This window comes from Ceratotherium simum, chromosome 8, assembly GCF_057802395.1.
Source record: "Ceratotherium simum simum isolate JZ-2026a chromosome 8, ASM5780239v1, whole genome shotgun sequence".
NCBI lineage: Eukaryota > Metazoa > Chordata > Mammalia > Perissodactyla > Rhinocerotidae > Ceratotherium > Ceratotherium simum.
In genome coordinates, this window is record NC_141907.1 from 4491891 (window position 1) to 4505164 (window position 13274).

At 58.2% G+C, this 13274-nt stretch overlaps 2 protein-coding genes across 3 annotated transcripts in view; one reads left to right on the forward strand and one right to left on the reverse strand.

Moving 5' to 3' along the window:
- Positions 1-13274, reverse strand: part of SORCS2 (sortilin related VPS10 domain containing receptor 2) — a 512852-nt gene that overhangs the window by 278444 nt on the left and 221134 nt on the right. The gene's annotated exons all lie outside the window — the stretch shown is intronic.
- On the forward strand, positions 6298-7866 carry PSAPL1 (prosaposin like 1). The gene has a single exon (XM_014788859.2). It carries the CDS (start codon positions 6298-6300, stop codon positions 7864-7866), a length of 1569 nt encoding a protein of 522 aa, XP_014644345.2.

Here is a 13274-nt window from a genome sequence, read left to right on the forward strand (position 1 = left end):
CCCCTCATCTCAGCCCTGCTCAGGAATCTCACCATCCCTGCTCCTGCCCCTTAACTCTGCCCGGCCACACAGGCGTCCACCCCTGTTGGCTCTGGTGTGAATCACGACCCACTCAGCTCCCTGACAGCCCTCACCTCGCCCTGGCCGCCTCCATCTGCTGCCCAGCTCTGCCAGGCCACACTCTGCACTGCCGACCCCAGGCCTGCCTGTGGGGCTCGGGTTCCGCCTTCTAGGGGCTCTCTGGTGGGCCAAGGTGCTCTCCTGGAGGAGGCCCTGACCCCAGCCTCGGGCTGCCTCTCCATGCCCCTCACCCGGGCCGCCCCCTCTCCTCGCCCCTCTCCTGGGCCCCCCCCTCTCCGCGCCCCGCTCCAGGGCCGCCCCCTCTCCGCACCCCTCTCCCGGGTCCCCCCTCTCCCGGCCCCCCCCCTCACCTGGCCCCCTCACCTGGGCCGCCCCCTCTCCGCGCCCCTCTCCAGGGCCGCTGCCCTCTCTCCCAGACCTCACAAAGATGGCACTTCAGTAAATCCTACGTCCGTCCGCCTTCTCAGCAGCAGCCAGTGGCTCCTCCGAGGGGCTCAGGAGGGCCGACCCGCCTCGTGTTCGTAGGTGCTCAGGCCTCCCTGGCCTCCTTGCCACGGCACAAAGGGCAGCACGCCCCCTCAGGGCCTTTGCCCCCCGCTGCGCCTCCCTCCTGGGGTGCTTCCCCTGGGGCCCCACTTCATCCAAGTGTTGTGCTCACGTCATCTTCCCAGAGGGGCTGCACAGGCCGCCCAGCTGCGAAAGCGCCCGCCTCCCCACCCGTCTTGGCCCTCATCTATCCTTCTTTTACTCCATCGAGCTCCTGTCCCCTGGCATTAGAATGGCCACTGGCTATTCACTCGTCCATGCTCTGTCCCCAGCCCGGAATACCCACTCCTCATCTGTCTTCTCCCCGTCGAGCCCCAGCTCACAGCAGGGGCCACAACAGTATGTGTGAAATGAGTGATGTCGTGAATCCCACCCTGGGGTCCCAACGTGGCTGGCCGGTGCAGATGGGTCCTGGGCGGGGGACAGGGGTGTCACCCAGGTGACGATGGAAGGCAGAGGGGAAGAGAGAGGCAGCCCTGGAAGTGGGCAGGGGGAGTGTCAGGCATGACCACAGGGAAGGGATGGAAGGACCAGAAGCCAGAGCTTCTGTGGTCAGACATTCAGAACACAGACCGGCAAGTCCCGCTGGGCTGGGCTGGAGGCGGACATCTCTGTCACCCTGTGTGGGAAGGAGAGCGAGCGAGTGCCACTGTGTACACAGGGGCAGCTCCTTCCCGCCCACACAGCAGGGCGGCGAGGGGCCTGATGATGAAATGGAGGCAAGAGGGCAGGCAAAGCGCTGAGAGATGGGCGGGAGGGTTGTCTATCTTTCCCTCAAAGGACATCAAAACCTTCCTGATTCCCTCTCAAAGCTGGGCCTCCTTGAAGCGAGCGGTGAGCAAGCTTGTCCCCATCTCCTATGCTTCCCCTCCCTGACCCCGGGCTCCAGATAAGGGTCCCACCCTCCAAACAGCCTCCCCCCGCCCCCTTAAACCCACTGTCGCCAGGCTTGTCTTTACTTGGGAAGAAAAAGTAAATAACTTCCAGATAAATTCTTAAACAAATGAAAGATACAAAAAATATAGCAAATGGTCCATTTGTAATTGTGGCTAGTAGGTGAATGTTTGTCATACCATTTCCAGCATTCTCTGTAGGGTTGAAATCAGAGCAATGTGGAGCAATGCTGTTGGGGTGACAGCACCTGGTGCCACCACTTTAGAAAAGTCTTTGGGGCACCGCTCAGCAGACATAGACCCCCTGCCCAGCAATCTCTCCCCTAGGTGCCCACCCAACAGGAACACAAATTCTGACCAGCGTACGTCACCCAGAATGGACAGAGCAGCGATATTCGAATAACCCCAATCTGGAAACTGTCCCATGCCAATACACAGTGGATAAACAGGTTGTGGTATGGTCGCACAATGGAACACCACCCCACAGTGAAGGCACAAGGCAGCTATGGCGACAACATCGATGGATCTCGTACGGTCGATGAAAGCAGCTGACACAGGGAGAACAAACTGCTCGAGTCCACTGATAGCAGGTTCAAAACAGGCCAAACTAATCTACGGTGAAAGAAAGTCAGAAAAGTGTTTGCTCTGGTTGAGGAGCGCCTGGGAAGGGACTCTGGGAACCTTCCGCCTCTGATGGGGTGTGGTTTACACAAGTGCGTGTGTTTGCCTGAATTTGCTGAATTGCACAGTTAAGATGTGTGCATTTTGCTCTATGTAAATTGTAACACAATAAAGAGACATGTATACAAACACGGAAGTCTAGTAACTAGGTTTTGCTTTTCACAGTGGTAGGAGTCAGCATTTCTGAAACTATTTTTGTATTTTAGGGTTCCACAAATGAGTACATATATTAAGAATAATGGGAGCCAGGCTCCTCACTTTTGGGCAGGTGAGTTATAAATATGGAAAGAGAGAAAAGTAGAATGTTCTCTAAGGTGTTGGAACTATCAGTACAAACTCAGAGTCTTATGAGGACAGAACGACGGTTGGATATGTTACGTGTACATATGTGTCTATGTGTATACACGCATTTGTTTCTATTCTATGAATGTCTGTGTCCCTATTTCTATGTGTATACATCCTTCCTCCCTCCTTCCTCCTTCACCCCATCAATAAGAGGTAAGGTTTCACCGCTCTGTTCACCCAGATGGCCCAGAAGTAATGACGCCACAGTAACCACGGGCACAGCTAGTGTCTGGATCTTGGTTTCTAAATACGATTTTCCTCGGCAAGAAGGCTGATGCCAGTGCTGGTTCAAGGAAAGCACAAGATGAGCCTGGAGCGAGTCTTGTGCCGGAAAGTTCAGAAATGCTCCAAGAAGGATGGGCACGTGTCAAAGAGACACAAGGTCAGCTGGAAGGGACTCCCACTGATCAGATCTGGAACAATCTAAGCATCAAAACAATTGATAGCAGTGGATTATAACCTACTAAATAAAATAAAAGTTCACGAATTCACATTGATACAAAGGAAGGAAGGGAGAAAGGAGGGAGGGAGGAAGAGAGGGAAAGAAAAAGCTCTTTTTTACAGAAGAATGCCAACTGACAAACACAGAGGAAGACAGGGTTATCAAATGATCAGTGGAGGCTAAAAGGAGTGGGTAAACATCTGATGAGAAGAGAATATTTACCTATTCTCCAAGTGCCTTTCTAAATAGCACTTATTAATTACAAGAGAAAGCAGTGACTTTACAGAGGAGGAAACAGGCAGATCTTCAGCAAGGGACCCTGGGCTGACCTGGTACCCGCCCTCCCGACATGGCACACTGAGAGGGACATGAGAGCACCTCGGGGGGGGGGGGGTCCTGCCAAAAGTACAAACCACATCCAATCATGAGGAGACCCCAGACAGACCCAGGGTGAGGACAGTCCACAAAAGAACCGGCCTGCTCTCAGTGTCACAGAGACAGATGAGAGGGGACCAGGGCCACGCAAGTGAGCACAGCATGCCCTCCTGGGTTGGAACTTGGCCTGGAAAGTGAAACGCAGACACAGGGCAGTGCTGGGGCTGCTGTGAAGTCCGAACACCGGCTGTGGGTTAGACCACAGTATCACATCAACACTACAGCTCTTGATGTTGGCGAGTGGGCCGTGACTATCTGAGACAGTGTGCTTGTCCTTACGAAACACACACTGAACAGGGACGCCACGTCTCCAACCTGCCCTCGACAGGTGTGGGAGAAAGTGTGTGCAAATGTGTGTGTGTGTGGACGGATGGACAGGTGAGAGGAAGTGGAGGGCGGATCACAAAGCAAATGGGCAAATGTATCTGAGTAAAGGTCAGACAGGAGCTCTTTGCACTGTTTTTACAACTGTTCTCTAACCTTGAAATTATATCAAAATAAAACATAACCCCCCAAAACAAAATATCTGTGGAGCAGCCAGAACTCCCCAAACACGGCCGAGGGCAGTGGAGACTGTACCACCACGTGGAGCACCACCTGTCGGTACCAACTCGACACCCGCAAGCCACACCCAGAGTTCTGCTCCTTGATGAAACCCAGCAGGGACCGGGACACATGTGCATCCTGAGATGAGCACAGACACTCAGAGCAGCGTTGGCCACGCTGGCCCCAAAGTGGAAGGACTCCAGTGCCCATCGAGAGGAGAACAGATAAATGCACTGGGATGTGTGTTCCCAGTGGAATTCTGTAGAGAAATGAGAATGCCGGACGCACGCTGCAGCATGGACGAATCTCATGGACGTAATGTGGCGCCAAAGAGGCAGACACAGAACAGCTGGAGTCGCGGTTCCCAGGCAGGGGCAGGCATGGGGGTGACCGCCGGGAACCGTGGATATTCTCTCTGGATCTGGGTGCTGGCTCTGTTGCGGATCTTCACTGAGCTGAACACTTATAATTTGTGCCTTTTCCTGTATACATGACATATTTCAATAAAAAGTTAAAAATTAGAGAGTTCAAAAGAAAAGCCCCCTATATTCTCTTTTGAATACAAAAGAAATTCAGTATTTCACCAGTGGGGCACTGTGATAGGCCAAGGGATGTAAAGATGAAGAGAATGTTCCAGGCCTCTGGGAAGCGCAGCATCCGTGGAAGGAGATCAAGGCAACGACATGGGGCTGGATCGTGAGGGACGAGCAGGAGGGCCGGGGTTGCCTGGCCGGGGCCCTGGCTCAGGCCCGTTCACACCACGGGGCAGGGCCTTCGGCTTGCTCAGCCCTGTGCCCACAGTCCCTGTAGGATGAGACTGGGTGCTCCACATATCAGGAATGAACAGCAGGCAGATAAAAAGTGTCTTGAAATGAACCAACACCTGCCTGCGCCCAGCGAATCTAGATAAGGGCACCCCACGTCTCCAGCCCCATCTTCGTGACTGAGGCCCAGGAGCCAGCCAGCTGCCAGCCCTGCAGCTGACAGTCCAGGCTCACTTCGTCCCCAAGGCCGTCCCTTCCTCTGCTCCAAAGGAACCACCGTCCTTGGAAGTGGGGGTAAGAGCTGAGCAAATCCTGTGCTCCACATGCTCTCCCCAGCCCTGCACCCCAGAAAGAGGGCAGATGGAACAGCCCTATCCACATTCCTCCACCGAGGCTGCCGCAAGCTCAGGCCAGGACACCCGGCCCACATAGGTGGGGGAGCAGAATGCTCCCGGCGAGCGCTCAGAGCCCCAAATCTGAGCGAGGGCACCCGAGGGGCTCACACCCAGCAAGGGGTGCAGGCGGCCCCAGAGGAGCCCCCTACCATGGGGCCCCCGACCTGCCCACCCCTGGGAGGGCCCAGCAGAGGGTGGTGAGCAGTGAGCAGCATGGAAATCAGGCCAAAGGCAGGCTGGCTCCAGAACTCTCTGTTTAACGAACAGGTTCCACCTCAGGGCAACTGTGTGCAGCAGCCCAGAGCTGACCCCTGCCTGAGAGCTCTTCTAGAAACTAAGGAAGAAAAATATAAGATAACAAATGACACAGGAAGGAAATAAACCCTTTTGCGTATGTGACCTTTCAACCAACATCTTCACATCGGCTGTGGACCAGCCCACACTTGGCCAAGTCTCCAGAAGGAAGAAACTGGGCCGGGGATCCCATTTTACTAACGGCTTTCCCGGAAGTGGCTTGTCCTGGGAGGTGGATGGGCGCTCTCATCACAGATGAAGACGCGATGCTCCACAAGGCCGCCTCCCCAACATGGCACAGCTTGGGAGGGCCAGAGGCAGGAGCAGAGCCGGCGGGGCACCCCATTTTAAGGCCAAATGTAGAAAACAGCAGCTTCAGCAGTTGGCCAGTCATTAAATACACTTAATCTTCTGGCAAAAAAGGATAGAATGCCTTTATGTACCTCCCAGAAGGGGGCAGAAATTCCCCCCGGGTCTCATATTCCAGGAGGGGACTCAGCCATGCAAACAAGTCAGGACTGGTCGGTGAGCCACGGGAAGCTGCTGCCGCTGGGGCAGGGGTAGGAGGGGGATCTTGGAGTTGCACTTCCTTCAAATACAAGCTGGGTTTTGCAAGAGAAGTAAGAGTGTGTCCAGGGGAAGGAGGGAAGAATGGTGCCGCAGGCAGAGGGCACGGCAGGAGCAAAGGCAGAGAAGCAGAAGGGCCTACAACCGCGGCTCGTCTGGTGTGTGGAGCCCGGGTCATGAGTCAGGCCGCGGGAGGTGGCCGAGGGCGGGGCATCCTGGTGCAACTGCGCAGGGCCAGGTGGGAGAGCCGGGTTTATAGCAGCCGCCGGGCTGCAGGGCACATTGGAGCCACCGAGGCACCGCGCAGCATGCCCCGGGCCCTGCTTCTCCTGCTCGGCCTCCTGGGCGCCGCCCTGGCCAGCCCCACCTCTGGCCCCCAGGAGTGTGCAAAGGGCTCAGCAGTGTGGTGTCGGGACCTTCAGGCAGCAACAAGGTGCGGGGCCGTGGGGCACTGCCAAAGTGCCGTCTGGAGCAAGCCCACCGCCAAGACCCTGCCCTGCGACGTGTGCCTGGACGTGGCAGCCGCTGCCAGCAACGGGCTGAACCCCGACACCACGGGGACCGACATCCTGGCTTTGGTGATGAAGACCTGTGAGTGGCTCCCCAGCCAGGAGTCTTCAGCCAAGTGCAAGGGCATGGTGGACACCCACCCCTCAGCCGTCCTGAGCATGCTTGGCGGGGCGCCGGGCAGCACCCCGGCTCAGGTGTGTGCTGCGCTCACCCTCTGCCAGCCGCTACAGGGGCACCCGGCCACCCCGGGGCTTCTCTCTGAGGAGGACGTGTCTGAGGTGGTGGCCCCAGTCATGGCCAATGGGCCCCTCAGCTTCTACTCTCCACAGATTCCAGAGAGTGCTGTGTGCCAGGACTGTGTCCAGCTGGTCAGCCAGCTCCAGGACGCGGTGGGATCCAACTTGTCCAGCTTGGCAGAAGTGACCACGCAGGAGCAGTGTGAGTCCCTGGGGCTGGGCCTGGCTCTCCTCTGCAATAACTACCTCCGCCAGATTTTTGCCCCTGCTGAGCAAACGCTGAGGCTTGTCCCGCCACAGAAGACCTGCAGGAAGGGGGGCTTCTGTGAGGCACTGAAGGAACCCGCCCGCCTGGCTCACGTGGCTGCTGTGGACAGCATCCCTTCCCTGGAGCCAGTGTCCCCGAGGAAGAAGAGCGAGGTCCAGATGAAGGCCGGCCTGACCTGTGAGGTGTGTCTGGAAGTGGTCCAGGAGCTGGACCAGTGGCTGGAATCCAACAGCACGGAGACCATGATCAGCCACGCCCTGGAGCGCGTGTGTTCAATGATGCCGGCTTCCTTGGTCCAGCAGTGCGTCACCTTGGTGGACACCTACAGCCCCTCCTTGGTGCAACTCGTCGCCAGAGTCACCCCAGAAAAGGTGTGCAAGGCCATCCGGCTGTGTGGGAGCAGGCGGCGGGCCCGGGCAGTCCATGAGGCCCTTGCAACCATGCCGTCCCCCCTGCTGGGCAAGGAGAACCAGGGTAGCATCTGCAACGGGTGCAAGAGGCTGCTCGGCATGTCTGCCCGCAACCTGGAGCGTGAGATCACCAAGCGCAAGATCCTGACGGCCTTCCGGGGCGGCTGCAGCATCCTGCCACTGTCCTTCCTGATGCAGTGCAGACGCCTCATCAATGAGTACGAGCCCGTGCTCGTCGAGAGCCTCATGGAGATGATGGACCCCGTGGCCCTGTGCACGAAGATGGGCACCTGCCAGGCCCCCAGGACGCCGCTGCTGGGCACGGACCAGTGCGTCAGGGGCCCGAGCTTCTGGTGCAAGATCCCTGAGGCAGCCGAGATGTGCGGTGCCGTGGAGCACTGCCAGCGCCACGTGTGGAAAGAGAGGCCCTTCCGTGCGGGAGAGCAAGCGTGACTGACCACCAGAGCCCCAGTGCCTGCCCTTGTCCCCCCAAAGAGGCCCTTATCTCCTTGAATCCCATGGGGACCCTACGAGGTGGGTGCTCTCCTCATCCGCACTTCACAGATGAGAAACCGAGGCTCCCGGCAGGGAGGCCGGGAAGACCCGAGCTGAAATCCTGATCCCGCAGAGCTGGTCCTAACAACTGTACCCTGTGGCTTTACTTCTTCGAGTGTCTCTGATGGACTGGAACAAACTGATGTGTGCCACCACGCCCCAGCCGACTGCCGCTCAGTCTCCATCACTGTGATGTTGCCGATGGTGGCGGGAGGAGCCGGCAGTGGCCTCTGGTGGCCCCTTGCTGATGAATGCCCCAGCTGTGAGCCAGGCTGGGGTCCTGGCTGGGGGAAGCAATGGCGGGGGCAGAGGGCCGCTGAGAGGGGCCATCACAGGTGGGGGGCTGATCCTTCTTGTCACACAGCTGGGAAACTGGGTCTCATCCACAGCCACCATCACTTGCTCAGGCCAGAGCTTCTCAACTGGGGTCCCTCGGAGGCCCCAAAGGTGTGTGTCTGTGGACCTTTCTGGGGAGGAGGCTGGGGCTTTGACAATATTTCCCAGAGTGACGGGGCTTCACAGCAGTTCTTCCAATGCCTCTGCCCCTCGCAGGGTCCTCTCCTTGCACCCCAGACTCTCGGCCACCCTGGTAACAGGCAGAAGGAACGCCTGTGCTCTGCTCTAAATGAGGAGACCGCGTGCAGGGTAGGAGCCCACAGGGACAGCCCAGGGGTCTGGATCGGCTGCCGGGGGCTGTGCAGCAGCGCCGTGCGATGGGGAGCAGGGCCCCGCACCCGTCGCTGCTTCACTGTCCTAATCTGTAGAAGAGGGGTGACCACACCTGCCTGTGGGGATGTTGAGACAATTCAAGGAGACGTCCAGAGCTTCTTCCCCAGAGACCAGCATCCGTCGGTCTGCTGAGACCAGCAAAGCCCATCTCAGGGGTCTCCCAAAGAATCTGGCTGTGCAAGGACTGAATAAACTGCGAGATTCTCCAGATGGGGTTTGCTGTGTGTTTATTCCCAGCACCTGCCCTCCTCTGCCCGCGCCCAGGGGTCCCCTCCTGCGGGAAGCCCTCCTGGAGGCTCTCGGCCTGGTTTAGGCGCCCGCTGTGGTTACTGTTGTCATCATCGGTCTCCCCCGTACACCACGAGCCCCTTGGGGACAGCCACAGGGCGTGACCCCTGCTGTGTCTCACGCCTGGCACAGGGCCGGCTCACAGTAGGTGCTAAAACATTTGTTGGCTGCACACATGCGTGTTACACGTGAGGCCCTGCCCGGTGAGGCCCAGCGGTCGCCTTCAGACGAATTCCTCTGGAACAAGACAAGGGCCCAGGCCTGGGCTGGCAGCGGCCCAAGTGGGAGGTCTTTTCTGAGAAGCCACACCTGTGCTCTTAGGTAAGTGTCCTGGGCCCCGGCCATCGCCCCAGGAAAACAGGCCTGCTCGGCCTGAGTTTCCGGACTCCTCAGTGCTGCCGCCTGTTGACTGGGCAGGCCTGGGCCCACTGGTCAGCCCTGTCCAAGATGAGGACGCAAGGGGCTGGCGATCATGCCGGCCACCGCCCTGGCCGGACATGGCCACAGGAAGGCAGCTCCATGTCAGATTCCAAACACGGTGCCTTGCGATTGATGGACTTGCAAATTACTGGACTGTGCCTGAACCACCACCTCCAGGAAGGCCCTAGAGGCTGTAGGTCTGTCAGCAGCTGTCCCCACCTGGGGACCAAGGCTCGACCCTCTGGGACAGGATGGAGCTTTGGCTCCTCCTCCAGCCTAAGGGGAGCACTGGCTGACAGTGGTGACAGGCCACAGCTTTCCGGGACATCACTAGACACACATGGCTGGCCCGTGAGAGGCCAGGAGGGGTGAGTGCCACGCCTCACAGGTGACCCCGCCATGCAGAGCTGAGACATTATCCCAGACCCTCCGAGCTCACCCACCTTCCCCCACCCCAGAGCTGCCTACAGTAGGGGGGGTCTCCACACGTACCTTCCCTCTGCCCACCCCTACTCCAGGCCTGGCAACCAGCTGCTCCCACCAACCCACTGCATGGCTGGACTGCACGTAAGCCCACCCCATACGCCCGTGCGTGTTGGTCATCCATGACAAGTATGCCGTGGAGCACACCTGGCAGTGACCCCACAGCTCCAGCTCCAACCTGGGGCTGGCTGCACCTGAGTGCAAGCTCCGTGCACGCCGCCCCACCCCTGCCAGGCACTCGGGCCTCACGCGATGCCTCCACTCTCTCATGTTATCACCCTCCCCGTCCCGAGAACCCGCGCGGACACCGCCTGGATCTCCCGGAGGCACTCTGCCATGACGAGCGAGACGGCGTCCTCCGGGGGCCGCCCAGGTGGATGGAGACTCGATCCTCTGCCAGGCGGGTAGTGGGCATCCTCCAGATGCCATGATGAGTTAGAGGCCTGGGATCCTCCAGAAAACCTACAAATGGTGCCCCTTGTGCTTTCCCATCCGCATGAGGGTGTCAACGGGTTCAGGGAGGAGAGGGGTTTGGCTGTTTCTTGTTTGGTCGAAACTTTTCTTAGAAGAAAAGTGACATATTGGTAGAAACTTTGAACCAAATGTAGACGCACCCAGCGGTGCTCCTTCCTTTGCAAAGACTTAATTTATACAAACTCGGGCTGTCCTGGAACATCCGGAATAGCAGTCAAGGTGGACAGCCGCCTTCCAGGAGTAGAAACGTGTGAGTCCCGAGCGCAGGGAAGACAGGCCAGGAAGACCCACACGGCCCACTCTCTCCTCCTCCCTGGACTTTCTCTTTTACCTCCAGGCAGGAAATCCAAATAATACCCCTTATGCTGTGAGGGAGCCTGGAGAAGCTTCCCAAGCACCCCGGAGTGCAGCCTGCCACAGGAACAAGGGCAGCGACCACCTGTCACCTGCTGAGAGCTTCCTACCTGCCCCTGCCCGGCACTGCCCCAGGAGCTCTGCTAGGCTTCACTCCTCACCCTCCACAACCACCATGAGGCAGGCACCATTATCCTTCCATTTCATATAGGCAGAAACAGAGAACAGAGAGGTTCAGTAACGGGCCCGAGGTCACACAGCCAACAAGCGATGGAGCCAGGGGTCCAGCCCAGGCAGGAGCAGGCTCCAATGCCTGTGCTCCTGACCCTCACCCCTGCTGCACCTGAGGCCGGAGTTCAAGTCCTGACTCCACTATTCCGTGGCTTCTGCCTCAGTTTCCCCCTTCCTAAACAGGATGATCCCCACCTCCCAGGGTCCTCCCAGCAGGATTAATGATGATGTGTGGGAGGGGCCAGCTCGATGCAGGCACAGTCAGGGAGGGTGATTTAAAAATCTCCTCCTCTTGGGGCTGGCCTGGTAGTGTAGTGGTTAAGTGTGTGCACTCCGCTTTGGCGGCCTGGAGTTTGAGGGTGCGGATCCCGGGCCCAGACCTACACACTACTCATCAAGCCACGCCACATACAAAAAAAATAGAGGAAGACTGGCACTGGCATTAGCTCAGGGACAATCTTCCTCAAGTAAAAAGAGGAAGATTTGCAACAGATGTTAGCTCAGGGTCAATCTTCTTCACAAAAAACAAAAAAAAAGAAAAAAAAACCTCCTCCTCTCATTAGTCACCTGTCTTTCTTTCTGCATTTCCAGCCTGCCTCTTAAAATGCGTTTTCACTGCTTCCTTTTTGCAAATCTTCCTCCTAAGACACACTGTGACTTCCAGGTCTGATGTGGCCGATTTAACTTTCCCAGGACGTCTTAACCACTCTCGGTGGCTGTTTTCTTATCATCTCCCTCATCAAATTCCTTTCCGATTAGAAAACTGGAGGCCGGGAAAATTAGCTGTTTGCTGATGCTGAGGCCATGAGAGAACCTGGGGGCGCTGGAACACCCCCGCGGGGAGGGAGGTCCGCCAGGGTCTCCCCAGTGAACAGAGGGCACCAGGGAAGCGCTCGCTCAGTGTGGTGCTCGGCACTTCCCCATCTTCCCCAAACCTCTAGGCTCCGGTGGACTGCTGGCGTGTCGCTGTGTGCACACCCTCACATCTGCACAGATGGTCTTGTGCAAAGCCCAAAGTCAGGGTGGAGCCAATCCCAACTCTGCCACAGCCCAGCGTGGTGAAACGGGCAAGCCCTTACATTCTCCCTTCTCAGTCTCAGTCTCCGTGCCTGTGAAATGGCCCCAGCAACTCTGAAAACTCCTGGAGTGGAAGCACTTATAAACCAGCCCCTTGGCTCACTGGGACTCAAGAGGGGGGTCCTGCCTCCTCCATCCCCTCCCCAGTCTATCCTCATCGCAGCAGCCCAGTCCTCTGGGAGGCTCCCTCCTCCAGCAGAACTCTGCCCCTACGTCCCTCCCAGTGAGGTCAGGTCAGGTCTGGTCCCCGCCCAACACTTCCACCCCTGCTCCCAGCTTATCTCTCTCCCTTAGCCGCTTACGGGACACACTGTTGACGTCCCCTATGATCTTGTTTGTGACCTGTCTCCCACCGGTGCACATGAACTCCATGTTGCCTCGGAGGTCCTCACTCTGTTTCCACCTCCTGGGACAGAGCTGGCTTAGGACAGGGCTCTGCGAGTGTTTGTCAGATGAATGATTGAAAGCTGGCTCCAGGTGACATCATTTTCAGGCTAAACCTCCCTCTGGTCCGCCCTTTGAGGGCAGGGACGCCCCAGGCTGGATGTCGCCACGCAGTCAGATGTTTGTGAGAAATCGGAGCCACGGCCGGACCTCCTGGGTACAAAATATGGCCACTCCATCCCTCAATGAGTGAAAGCGAATCTGTTCTGCTCAGTTCCAACTGCCTTTCCAGGGCAAGAGCGCCCTCCAGGGCCTGGGCGAAGCCACGGCCAGACGGGCTGCGGCCTGAGGGCCCACAGCTGACAGCTGGCCTGGGCCCGGGTGTGCACAGGCTTCCTCCCCACACAGCCCTCCAGGCAGACCCCCGGGTGAGTGCACCTTGCCCCTCTTAGCCACCATCTGTGCCCCCCATGATGGTCAACTGCCAGAGGCAGCATCGCACGGTCCCTGAATCGTGGGCACACTCCAGGTCCCGGGCCCCTCCTCCCCCCACTGACGCCCCCACTCAGGCGCTGTGGCCCATCCGGCCCCCGCAGGAGCTCGAGGTGGGGGGCAGGAGGCCAGGACCCAGCCTTGTGTCACCTTCTTTCTGCTTCACTCTGCCAGGGCATCAAACCCTGGTGAGGACAGGACGTTAGAGACGCCCAGCCCAGCACACTCACAGACGTGCCAAACCTCTGAGGCCCAGACAGGGAGGGTGTCATGCCTGGGGCCTTCCCGTGGGGTTCAGGGCCCCAGCCCAAGCTTAGATGCATTTAGGGTCTGGCTCCAACGCAAGGGAGGGGGTGAAACACAGCCTCGTTTGA